This window comes from Nerophis lumbriciformis, linkage group LG07, assembly GCF_033978685.3.
Source record: "Nerophis lumbriciformis linkage group LG07, RoL_Nlum_v2.1, whole genome shotgun sequence".
NCBI classification, from domain to species: Eukaryota; Metazoa; Chordata; class Actinopteri; order Syngnathiformes; family Syngnathidae; genus Nerophis; species Nerophis lumbriciformis.
In genome coordinates this window covers 5735001-5747500 of record NC_084554.2, presented here as the reverse complement: position 1 = coordinate 5747500, position 12500 = coordinate 5735001, and the positions used below count along the sequence as shown (strand labels likewise).

At 41.1% G+C, this 12500-nt stretch overlaps 1 protein-coding gene across 2 annotated transcripts in view; it reads right to left on the bottom strand.

Annotated features, from left to right (window-relative positions):
* The window catches only part of LOC133609869 (retinal-specific phospholipid-transporting ATPase ABCA4-like), a 600088-nt gene that overhangs the window by 408924 nt on the left and 178664 nt on the right, over positions 1-12500 (bottom strand). For both annotated transcript variants that reach the window (XR_012050540.1, XM_061965894.2), the window contains exons 35-41: positions 10290-10395; positions 10121-10195; positions 7481-7650; positions 7225-7402; positions 7034-7149; positions 3877-4024; positions 3652-3775 (exon numbers count right to left, since the gene is read on the bottom strand). Coding sequence is in view for 1 of the 2 variants with exons in the window: in XM_061965894.2 (XP_061821878.2) it covers positions 3652-3775; positions 3877-4024; positions 7034-7149; positions 7225-7402; positions 7481-7650; positions 10121-10195; positions 10290-10395 (917 nt within the window). In the remaining variant the exon portion in view is untranslated. The remainder of the gene's footprint in view (positions 1-3651; positions 3776-3876; positions 4025-7033; positions 7150-7224; positions 7403-7480; positions 7651-10120; positions 10196-10289; positions 10396-12500) is intronic.

Here is a 12500-nt window from a genome sequence, read left to right as displayed (position 1 = left end):
GTGGGGCACGATGGCGAGCGCCTGGTGGCCGGGCCTGTCCCTATGGGGCCCGGCCGGGCACAGCCCGAAGAGGCAACGTGGGTCCCCCCTCCAATGGGCTCACCACCCATAGTAGGGGTCATAGAGGTCGGGTGCGATGTGAGCTGGGCGGCAGCCGAGGGCAGGGCACTTGGCGGTCCGATCCTCGGCTACAGAAGCTAGCTCTTGGGACGTGGAACGTCACCTCGCTGGGGGGGAAGGAGCCTGAGCTAGTGCGCGTGGTGGAGAAGTTCCGGCTAGATATAGTCGGACTCACTTCGACGCACAGCAAGGGCTCTGGAACCAGTTCTCTCGAGAGGGGCTGGACTCTCTTCCACTCTGGCGTTGCCGGCAGTGAGAGGCGACGGGCTGGGGTGGCAATTCTTGTTGCCCCCCGGCTCAGAGCCTGTACGTTGGAGTTCAACCCGCTGGACGAGAGGGTAGCTTCCCTCCGCCTTCGGGTGGGGGAATGGGTCCTGACTGTGGTTTGCGCTTACGCGCCAAACCGCAGCTCAGAGTACCCACCCTTTTTGGATTCACTCGAGGGAGTACTTGACAGTGCTCCCCCGGGTGATTCCCTCGTTCTACTGGGGGACTTCAATGCTCATGTTGGCAGCGACAGTGAAACCTGGAGAGGCGTGATTGGGAAGAATGGCTGCCCGGATCTGAACCCGAGCGGTGTTATGTTATTGGACTTTTGTGCCCGTCACAGATTGTCCATAACGAACACCATGTTCAAGCATAAGGGTGTCCATATGTGCACTTGGCACCAGGACACCCTAGGCCGCAGTTCCATGATCGACTTTGTAGTTGTGTCATCGGATTTGCGGCCTCATGTTTTGGACACTCGGGTGAAGAGAGGGGCGGAGCTTTCTACCGATCACCACCTGGTGGTGAGTTGGCTGCGATGGTGGGGGAGGATGCCGGACAGACCTGGCAGGCCCAAACGCATTGTGAGGGTTTGCTGGGAACATCTGGCAGAGTCTCCTGTCAGAGAGAGTTTCAATTCCCACCTCCGGAAGAACTTTGAACATGTCACGAGGGAGGTGCTGGACATTGAGTCCGAATGGACCATGTTCCGCGCCTCTATTGTCGAGGCGGCTGATTGGAGCTGTGGCCGCAAGGTAGTTGGTGCTTGTCGTGGCGGTAATCCTAGAACCCGTTGGTGGACACCGGCGGTGAGGGATGCCGTCAAGCTGAAGAAGGAGTCCTATCGGGTTCTTTTGGCTCATAGGACTCCTGAGGCAGCGGACAAGTACCGACAGGCCAAGCGGTGTGCAGCTTCAGCGGTCGCAGAGGCAAAAACTCGGACATGGGAGGAGTTCGGTGAGGCCATGGAAAACGACTTCCGGACGGCTTCGAAGCAATTCTGGACCACCATCCGCCGCCTCAGGAAGGGAAAGCAGTGCACTATCAACACCGTGTATGGCGAGGATGGTGTTCTGCTGACCTCGACTGCGGATGTTGTGGATCGGTGGAGGGAATACTTCGAAGACCTCCTCAATCCCACCAACACGTCTTCCTATGAGGAAGCAGTGCCTGGGGAGTCTGTGGTGGGCTCTCCTATTTCTGGGGCTGAGGTTGCTGAGGTAGTTAAAAAGCTCCTCGGTGGCAAGGCCCCGGGGGTAGATGAGATCCGCCCGGAGTTCCTTAAGGCTCAGGATGCTGTGGGGCTGTCTTGGTTGACAAGACTCTGCAGCATCGCGTGGACATCGGGGGCGGTACCACTGGATTGGCAGACAGGGGTGGTGGTTCCTCTCTTTAAGAAGGGGTACCGGAGGGTGTGTTCTAACTATCGTGGGATCACACTCCTCAGCCTTCCCGGTAAGGTCTATTCAGGAGTACTGGAGAGGAGGCTACGCCGGATAGTCGAACCTCGGATTCAGGAGGAACAGTGTGGTTTTCGTCCTGGTCGTGGAACTGTGGACCAGCTCTATACTCTCGGCAGGGTCCTTGAGGGTGCATGGGAGTTTGCCCAACCTGTCTACATGTGTTTTGTGGACTTGGAGAAGGCATTCGACCGTGTCCCTCGGGAAGTCCTGTGGTGAGTGCTCAGAGAGTACGGGGTATCGGACTGTCTGATTGTGGCAGTCCGCTCCCTGTATGATCAGTGCCAGAGCTTGGTCCGCATTGCCGGTAGTAAGTCGGACACGTTTCCAGTGAGGGTTGGACTCCGCCAAGGCTGCCCTTTGTCACCGATTCTGTTCATAACTTTTATGGACAGAATTTCTAGGCGCAGTCATGGCGTTGAGGGGATCTGGTCTGGTGGCTGCAGGATTAGGTCTCTGCTTTTTGCAGATGATGTGGTCCTGATGGCTTCATCTGGCCAGGATCTTCAGCTCTCACTGGATCGGTTCGCAGCTGAGTGTGAAGCGACTGGGATGAGAATCAGCACCTCCAAGTCCGAGTCCATGGTTCTCGCCCGGAAAAGGGTGGAGTGCCATCTCCGGGTTGGGGAGGAGATCAAGTACCTCGGAGTCTTGTTCACGAGTGGGGGAAGAGTGGATCGTGAGGTCGACAGGCGGATCGGTGCGGCGTCTTCAGTAATGCGGACGCTGTATCGATCCGTTGTGGTGAAGAAGGAGCTGAGCCGGAAGGCAAAGCTCTCAATTTACTGGTCGATCTACGTTCCCATCCTCACCTATGGTCATGAGCTTTGGGTTATGACCGAAAGGACAAGATCACGGGTACAAGCGGCCCAAATGAGTTTCCTCCGCCGGATGGCGGGGCTCTCCCTTAGAGATAGGGTGAGAAGCTCTGCCATCCGGGAGAAGCTCAAAGTAAAGCCGCTGCTCCTCCACATCGAGAGGAGCCAGATGAGGTGGTTCGGGCATCTGGTCAGGATGCCACCCGAACGCTTCCCTAGGGAGGTGTTTAGGGCACGTCCGACCGATAGGAGGCCACGGGGAAGACCCAGGACACGTTGGGAAGACTATGTCTCCCGGCTGGCCTGGGAACGCCTCGGGGTCCCACAGGAAGAGCTGGACGAAGTGGCTGGGGAGAGGGAAGTCTGGGCTTCCCTGCTTAGGCTGCTGCCCCCGCGACCCGACCTCGGATAAGCGGAAGAAGATGGATGGATGGATGGACTGTTATAGGCACAAAGTTGAAAAGTTAGCATGTGTGATGGTATGGGGGTGTATTAGTGCCCAAGACATGGGTAACATATACATCTGTGAAGGCACCATTAATACTGAAAGATACATACAGTTGCTGAAATAAGCAATGTTTTTATGGACGCCCCTGCTTATTTCAGCAAGACAATGCCAAGCCACGTGTTACATCAACGTGGCTTCATAGTAAAAGAGTGCGGGTACTAGACTGGCCTGCCTGTAGTCCAGACCTGTCTCCCATTGAAAATGTGCGGCGCATTATGAAGCCTAAAATAGCACAACGGAGACCCCCGGACTGTTGAACAACTTAAGCTGTACATCAAGCAAGAATGGGAAAGAATTCCACCTGAGAAGTTTCAAAAATGTGTCTCTCAGTGTGAACATGAAATATCTTGTCTTTGCAGTCTATTCAATTGAATATAAGTTGAAAAGGATTTGTTGTATTCTCTTTTTATTTACCATTTACACAACGTGACAACTTCACTGCTTTTGGGGTGTTTGTATTATCTACAAGAGGAATTACCGAAGCGTGTGAAGATGTCGGTCACAGCCTGGTTGATGGCCATGTCTATGAGGCCCCTGCCCAGGCAGTAGTGGGGGAAGATGAGCAACACCGTCTTCAGCAGCTGGTTGAACTTGTACAGAGCCTTGAGAAAAAAAACAAACAACAACACACAAAATAAACAGGAGTGACAGCGTGCGTACAAGATGCTGTCGACAGGTGTGGGGGTGTTGAAGGGGTTTTTACGGTGGTGCCTTCGAAAAGGTCCAGGATGAAGGTGATGGCGCTGCTGTTGATGCCGATGAAGAGGTTGATGCAGGACAGAGACACGTAGGCTGTGCTGGGGACACTGAAGACGTAGGACATGGGGTACATCATGGGTGTGACCGACCAGCTGAGGAACAACAGGCGACATTCCTTTAATTAATCGGTGCAGTGGTGTCATCACACTATCAGTATCTCATAATTAAAGTCATTTTGATAGTAGGCTAATATAGACACTTACATCATGTGTTGTCTTCATTATAACACATATAAGACTTGTAAAGTCATTTTGATAGTAGGCTAAAATAGACACTTGCATCATGTGTTGTCTTCATTATAACACATATAAGACTTTTAAAGTCATTTTGATAGTAGGCTAAAATAGACACTTGCATCATGTGTTGCCTTCATTATAACACTTATATAAGACTTTTAAAGTCACTTTGATAGTAGGCTAATATAGACACTTACATCATGTGTTGCCTTCATTATAACACTTATATAAGACTTTTAAGTCATTTTGATAGTAGGCTAATATAGACACTTACATCATGTGTTGTCTTCATTATAACACTTATACAATACTTTTAAAGTCATTTTGATAGTAGGCTAATACAGACACTTGCGTCATGTGTTGTCTTCATTATAACACTTATATACGATTTTTAAAGTCATTTTGATAGTAGGCTAATATAGACACTTACATCATGTGTTGCCTTCATTATAACACTTATATAAGACTTTTAAAGTCATTTTGATAGTAGGCTAATATAGACACTTACATCATGTGTTGTCTTCATTATAACACTTATACAATACTTTTAAAGTCATTTTGATAGTAGGCTAATACAGACACTTGCGTCATGTGTTGTCTTCATTATAACACTTATATACGATTTTTAAAGTCATTTTGATAGTAGGCTAATATAGACACTTACGTCATGTGTTGCCTTCATTATAACACTTATATAAGACTTTTAAAGTCATTTTGATAGTAGGCTAATATAGACACTTACGTCATGTGTTGCCTTCATTATAACACTTATATACGATTTTTAAAGTCATTTTGACAGTAGGCTAATATAGACACTTACGTCATGTGTTGCCTTCATTATAACACTTATATAAGACTTTTAAAGTCATTTTGATAGTAGGCTAATATAGACACATACATCATGTGTTGCCTTCATTATAACACTTATATAAGACTTTTAAAGTCATTTTGATAATAGGCTAATATAGCTAATTTAGACACTTACGTCATGTGTTGCCTTCATTATAACACTTATATAAGGCTTTTAAAGTAATTTTGATAGTAGGCTAATATAGACACTTACACCATGTGTTGTCTTCATTATAACCCTTATATAAGACTTTTAAAGTCTTTTTTGATAGTAAGCTAATATAGACACTTACATCATGTGTTGTCTTCATTATAACACTTATATAAGATTTTTAAAGTCATTTTGATAGTAGGCTAATATAGACACTTACGTCATGTGTTGCCTTCATTATAACACTTATATAAGACTTTTAAAGTCATTTTGATAGTAGGCTAATATAGACACTTACGTCATGTGCTGCCTTCATTATAACACTTATATACGATTTTTAAAGTCATTTTGACAGTAGGCTAATATAGACACTTACGTCATGTGTTGCCTTCATTATAACACTTATATAAGACTTTTAAAGTCATTTTGATAGTAGGCTAATATAGACACATACATCATGTGTTGCCTTCATTATAACACTTATATAAGACTTTTAAAGTCATTTTGATAATAGGCTAATATAGCTAATTTAGACACTTACGTCATGTGTTGCCTTCATTATAACACTTATATAAGGCTTTTAAAGTAATTTTGATAGTAGGCTAATATAGACACTTACACCATGTGTTGTCTTCATTATAACACTTATTTAAGACTTTTAAAGTCATTTTGATAGTAGGCTAATATAGCTAATTTAGACACTTACGTCATGTGTTGCCTTCATTATAACACTTATATAAGACTTTTAAAGTCATTTTGATAATAGGCTAATATAGCTAATTTAGACACTTACGTCATGTGTTGCCTTCATTATAACACTTATATAAGGCTTTTAAAGTAATTTTGATAGTAGGCTAATATAGACACTTACACCATGTGTTGTCTTCATTATAACACTTATATAAGACTTTAAAAGCCATTTTGATAGTAGGCTAATATAGCTAATTTAGACACTTACGTCATGTGTTGCCTTCATTATAACACTTATATAAGGCTTTTAAAGTCATTTTGATAGTAGGCTAATATAGCTAATATAGACACTTACATCATGTGTTGTCTTCATTATAACACTTATATAAGACTTTTAAAGTCATTTTGATAGTAGGCTAATATAGACACTTACATCATGTCTTGCCTTCATTATAACACTTATATAAGGCTTCTAAAGTCATTTTGATAGTAGGCTAATATAGACACTTACATCATGTGTTGTCTTCATTATAACACTTATATAAGACTTTTAAAGTCATTTTGATAGTAGGCTAATATAGACACTTACGTCATGTGCTGCCTTCATTATAACACTTATATACGATTTTTAAAGTCATTTTGATAGTCGGCTAATATAGACACTTATGTCATGTGCTGCCTTCATTATAACACTTATATACGATTTTTAAAGTCATTTTGATAGTCGGCTAATATAGACACTTACGTCATGTGTTGCCTTCATTATAACTTTTATATAAGACTTTTAAAGTCATTTTGATAGTAGGCTAATATAGACACTTACGTCATGTGTTGTCTTCATTATAACACTTATATAAAACTTTTAAAGTCTTTTTGATAGTAGGCTAATATAGACACTTACGTCATGTGTTGCCTTCATTATAACTTTTATATAAGACTTTTAAAGTCATTTTGATAGTAGGCTAATATAGACACTTACGTCATGTGTTGCCTTCATTATAACACTTATACAAGTTGTTTTGTTGTTGTTGGAGGCTCCAGACAGATTTTTTTTTTTTTTGTGTTTTTGGTTTGTTGATTTATATTAAGTGACATTATTATGTTATTATGTAATTATTGGATGCTGTTATAATACAAATAATGCCATGCATTTTTTTTTTTTTTGTATACTTTACCCATAAAGCATCAGCAGTGCAATGAGTGGTTGCAGGTTAGTCGGTGAGGTGTAGCACTTCTTATCAAACAAGATGAAAATCTGCACCACCATCAGCGCGCTGACGGAGTAATTTAGCTGCGGACACAGAGGGGAATACTGTAAGAGTTCTGTTTACAAGTCAGGATGTCCGTGCACTTCCTGAGGGCGTACCATGTCCCAGAGGAAGTTGGCCATCCAGTAGACGAGGGGGCTGACGCCGCTGACGAACTGCAAGTGCTTGGCCTGGGTGACCCTCTCCTGGATGAGGTAGAGGACGAAGCTGGCGGGAACGAAGGACATGGCGAAGATGACGCATATGGCGACCACCGCATCCACCGACGTGTTCAAGCTGCAGAGATAAATGCGGCACGATATCACGGGGGGGAAAAAAAAAAGACCAATATTGCTACAAGACGAGTCTTCTTACACTGTGATCTCAGACAGCTGCTCTTTGGTGAGGTTGAGAGGATGGTTCATGACCGTTATTCCGTACTGGTCCAGGTCGGCGCCTTTGGGCAGGTTGGCGCGGAGGATGGCGTTGTTCGCTACGTTGAGGAACGACACCATGGCGTGCCAGCCCTTGTTGTTGTACCACACCTGCACGGGGAGTGGTGAGGAAGGTTAGAACCACAAAACACCACAAACCCCGAAACTAGTGAAATTGTCACGTTGTGTAAAATGGTAAATAAAAAAAGAATACAACACATTTTCAACTTATATTCAATTGAATAGACTGCAAAGACAAGATATTTATTTTATTTTATTTTTTTGCAAATATTAGCTCATTTGGAATTTGATGCCTGCGACATGCTTCAAAAAAGCTGGCACGAGTGGCAAAAAAGACTGAGAAAGTTAAGGAATGCTCATTATTTGGAACATCCCACAGGTGAACGGGCTAATAGGGAACAGGTGGGTGCCATGATTGGGTATAAAAGCAGCTTCCATGACAAACAATGACGGGGCGAGGGTCACCACTTTGTCAACAAATGCCTGAGCAAATTGTCGAACAGTTTAAGAAGAACATTTCTCAACCAGCTATTGCAAGGAATTTAGGGATTTCACCATCTACGCTCCTTAATATCATCAAAAGGTTCAGAGAATCTGGAGAAATCACTGCACATAAGCGGCAAGGCTGAAAAGCAACATTGAATGCCCATGACCTTCGATCCCTCAGGCGGTACTGCATCAAAAGGGTGTAAAGGATATCGCCACATGGGCTCAGGAACACTTCAGAAAACCCATGAAATGCTCCGTCGTTCACAAACAAGGACGGGGCGAGGGTCACCACTTTGTCAACAAATGCGTGGGCAAATTGTTCAAGAAGAACATTTCTCAACCAAGCTATTGCAAGGAATTTAGGGATTTCACCATCTACGGTCCGTAATATCATCAAAAAAGTTCAGAGAATCTGGAGAAATCACTGCACGTAAGCGATGATATTACGGACCTCTGAGCCCTCAGGCGGTGCTGCATCAAAAAGCGACATCAGCGTGTAAAGGATATCACCACATGGGCTCAGGAACACTGCAGAAAACCACTGTCAGTAACTACAGTTGGTCGCTACATCTGTAAGTGCAAGTTAGAACTTAGAAACTTAATATTTTTTTGCAAATAATCATTAACTTAGAATTTAATGGCAGCAACACATTGCAAAAAAGATGTCACAGGGGCATTTTTACCGCTGTGTTACATGGCCTTTCCTTTTAACAACACTCAGTAAAGGTTTGGGAACTGAGGAGACACATTTTTTAAACTTCCTGTGGAATTTTTTCCCATTCTTGCTTGATGTACAGCTTAAGTTGTTCTATCAATCAATCAATCAATGTTTATTTATATAGCCCTAAATCACAAGTGTCTCAAAGGGCTGTTCTACAGTCCGGGGTCTCCGTTTTGGTATTTTAGGCTTCATAATGCGCCACACATTTTCAATGGGAGACAGGTCTGGACTACAGGCAGGCCAGTCTAGTACCCGCACTCTTTTACAATGAAGCCATGCTGTTGTAACACGTGGCTTGGCATTGTCTTGATGAAATAAGCAGGGGCGTCCATGATAATGTTGCTTGGATGGCAACGTTTAATTGCTCCAAAAGCTGTATGTACCTTTCAGCATTAATGGTGCCTTCACAGATGTGTAAGTTACCCATGCCTTGGGCACTAATACACCCCCATACCATCACAGATGCTGCCTTTTAGACTTTGCGCCTAGAACAATCCGGATGGTTCTTTTCCTCTTTGTTCCAGAGGACACAACGTCCACAGTTTCCAAAAACAATGTGAAATGTGGACTCGTCAGACCACAGAACACTTTTCCACTTTGCATCAGTCCATCTTAGATGAGCTCGGGCCCAGCGAAGCCGGCGGCGCTTCTGGGTGTTGTTGATAAACGGCTTTCGCATTGCATAGTAGAGTTTTAACTCGCACTTACGGATGTAGCGACCAACTGTAGTTACTGTACAGTGGTTTTCTGAAGTGTTCCTGAGCCCGTGTGGTGATATCCTTTACACACTGATGTCTCTTTTTGATGCAGCACCGCCTGAGGGCTGAAAGGTCCGTAACGTCATCGCTTACGTGCAGTGATTTCTCCAGATGGTGAAATCCCAAAATTCCTTGCAATAGCTGGTTGAGAAATGTTGTTCTTAAACAATTTGCTCGGGCATTTGTTGACAAAGTGGTGACCCTCGCCCCCGTCCTTGTTTGTGAACGACTGAGCATTTCACGGAAGCTGCTTTTATACCCAATCATGGCACCCACCTGTTCCCAATTAGCCTGTTCACCTGTGGGATGTTCCATATAAGTCTTTGATGCGCCTTCCTCATTTTCCTCAGTCTTTTTTGCCACTTGTGCCAGCTTTTTTGAAACATGTTGCAGGCGTCAAATCCCAAATGAGCTAATATTTGCAAAAAATTACAAAGTTTCTCAGTGTGAACATGAAATATCTTGTCTTTGCAGTCTATTCAATTAAGTTGAAAATGATTATTAAATCATTGCATTCTGTTTTTATTTACCATTTACACAACGTGGCAACTTCCCTGGTTTTTGGGTTTTGCACCTCTCAGGGAAGACTTGCCTTGACATTGTTCTGGGTCTCCAAGTACCTGAGGAACGGGCCGATTTCCCTCAGAGTTTCTTTGCAGTGGTCGCCCTGGTAAAAAAAATAAAAATCCACATTGCTAGTACTACTCCTACAGTACAACAGGTGGTACTGTAGGTAGTATGTGGTAGTGAAAAGACCATACCCCGGTGACATTGAGTAGTTGTCCCAGTTGAACTGCTGCATCCTGGAGGAACTTTGGCTGCAGATCTAAAACAGGAAGTTGACCTCCTACTGATATTCCTCCATACCTGGAAACCATACAAACAATCATTACTTCTAAGTCTGCACTACATCATTTCGGCCAGTAGGTGGACACTTGCATGTTACTTGAACAGACATTATGGGTCTGACCTACTATTATGTATTTAAAAGAAACTGCACTTTTTGGGGGGAATTTTAGCTATCATTCACAATCATTATGAAGGACAAGAACACATGTCTTTTTTTTTTGTTTGTTTTAAGATTTTTAAGATGACAAAAAAATGCTTGGAAAACTCCACCAAAAGGATTCAACATTGTAGCCTTCAAAGCCTCTAAAACAACTTTAAAACCCTCCATCACCGTTTTATATACACACTGCAAGTATATATATCATGTAGTAACAGACACCTTCATAACAATATGTAATATGTACAATATACACACTGCAAGTATATATATAATGTAGTAACAGACACCTTCATAACAATATGTAATATGTACAATATACACACTGCAAGTATATATATATAATGTAGTAAAAGACACTTTCATAACAATATGTAATATGTACAATATACACACTACAAGCATATATATATATAATGTAGTAACAGACACCTTCATAACAATATGTAATATGTACAATATACACACTGAAAGTATATATATATAATGTAGTAACAGACACCTTCATAACAATATGTAATATGTGCAATATACACACTGCAAGTATATATATAATGTAGTAAGAGGCACCTTCATAACAATATGTAATATGTGCAATATACACACTGCAAGTATGTATATAATGTAGTAACAGACACCTTCATAACAATATGTAATATGTACAATATACACACTGCAAGTATAGATATAATGTAGTAACAGACACCTTCATAACAATATGTAATATGTACAATATACACACTACAAGCATATATATATATAATATAGTAACAGACACCTTCATAACAATATGTAATATGTACAATATACACACTGAAAGTATATATATATAATGTAGTAACAGACACCTTCATAACATTATGTAATATGTACAATACACAAACTGCAAGTATATATATATATATAATGTAGTAACAGACACCATCATAACAATATGTAATATGTACAATATACACACTGCAAGTATGTATATAATGTAGTAACAGACACCTTCAAAACAATATGTAATATGTACAATATACACACTGCAAGTATATATATATATATAATGTAGTAACAGACACCTTCATAACAATATGTAATGTGTACAATATACACACTGCAAGTATATATATAATGTAGTAACAGACTTCTTCATAACAATATGTAATATGTACAATATACACACTGAAAGTATATATATATAATGTAGTAACAGACACCTTCATAACATGTAATATGTACAATATACACACTGCAAGTATATATATAATGTATACCAGACACCTTCATAACAATATGTAATATGTTTTATATACACACTGCAAGTATATATCTATATATATATATATATATATATATATATATATATATATATATATATATATATATATATATATATATATATATATATATATATATATAATGTAGTAACATACACCTTCATAACAATATATAATGTTTTATATACACACTGCAAGTATATATATATTGTAGTAACAGACTTCTTCATAACAATATGTAATATGTACAATATACACACTGCAAGTATATATATAATGTAGTAACAGACACCTTCATAACAATATGTAATATGTACAATATACACACTGCAAGTATATATATAATGTAGTAACAGACACCTTCATAACAATGTGTAATATGTACAATATACACACTGCAAGTATATATATAATGTAGTAACAGACACCATCATAACAATATGTAATATGTGCAATATACACACTGCAAGTATGTATATAATGTAGTAACAGACACCTTCATAACAATATGTAATATGTACAATATACACACTGCAAGTATATATATAATGTAGTAACAGACACCTTCATAACAATGTGTAATATGTACAATATACACACTGCAAATATATATATATATATATATATATATATAATGTAATCACAGACACCTTCATAACAGTATGTAATATGTACAATATACACACTGCAAATATATATATAAT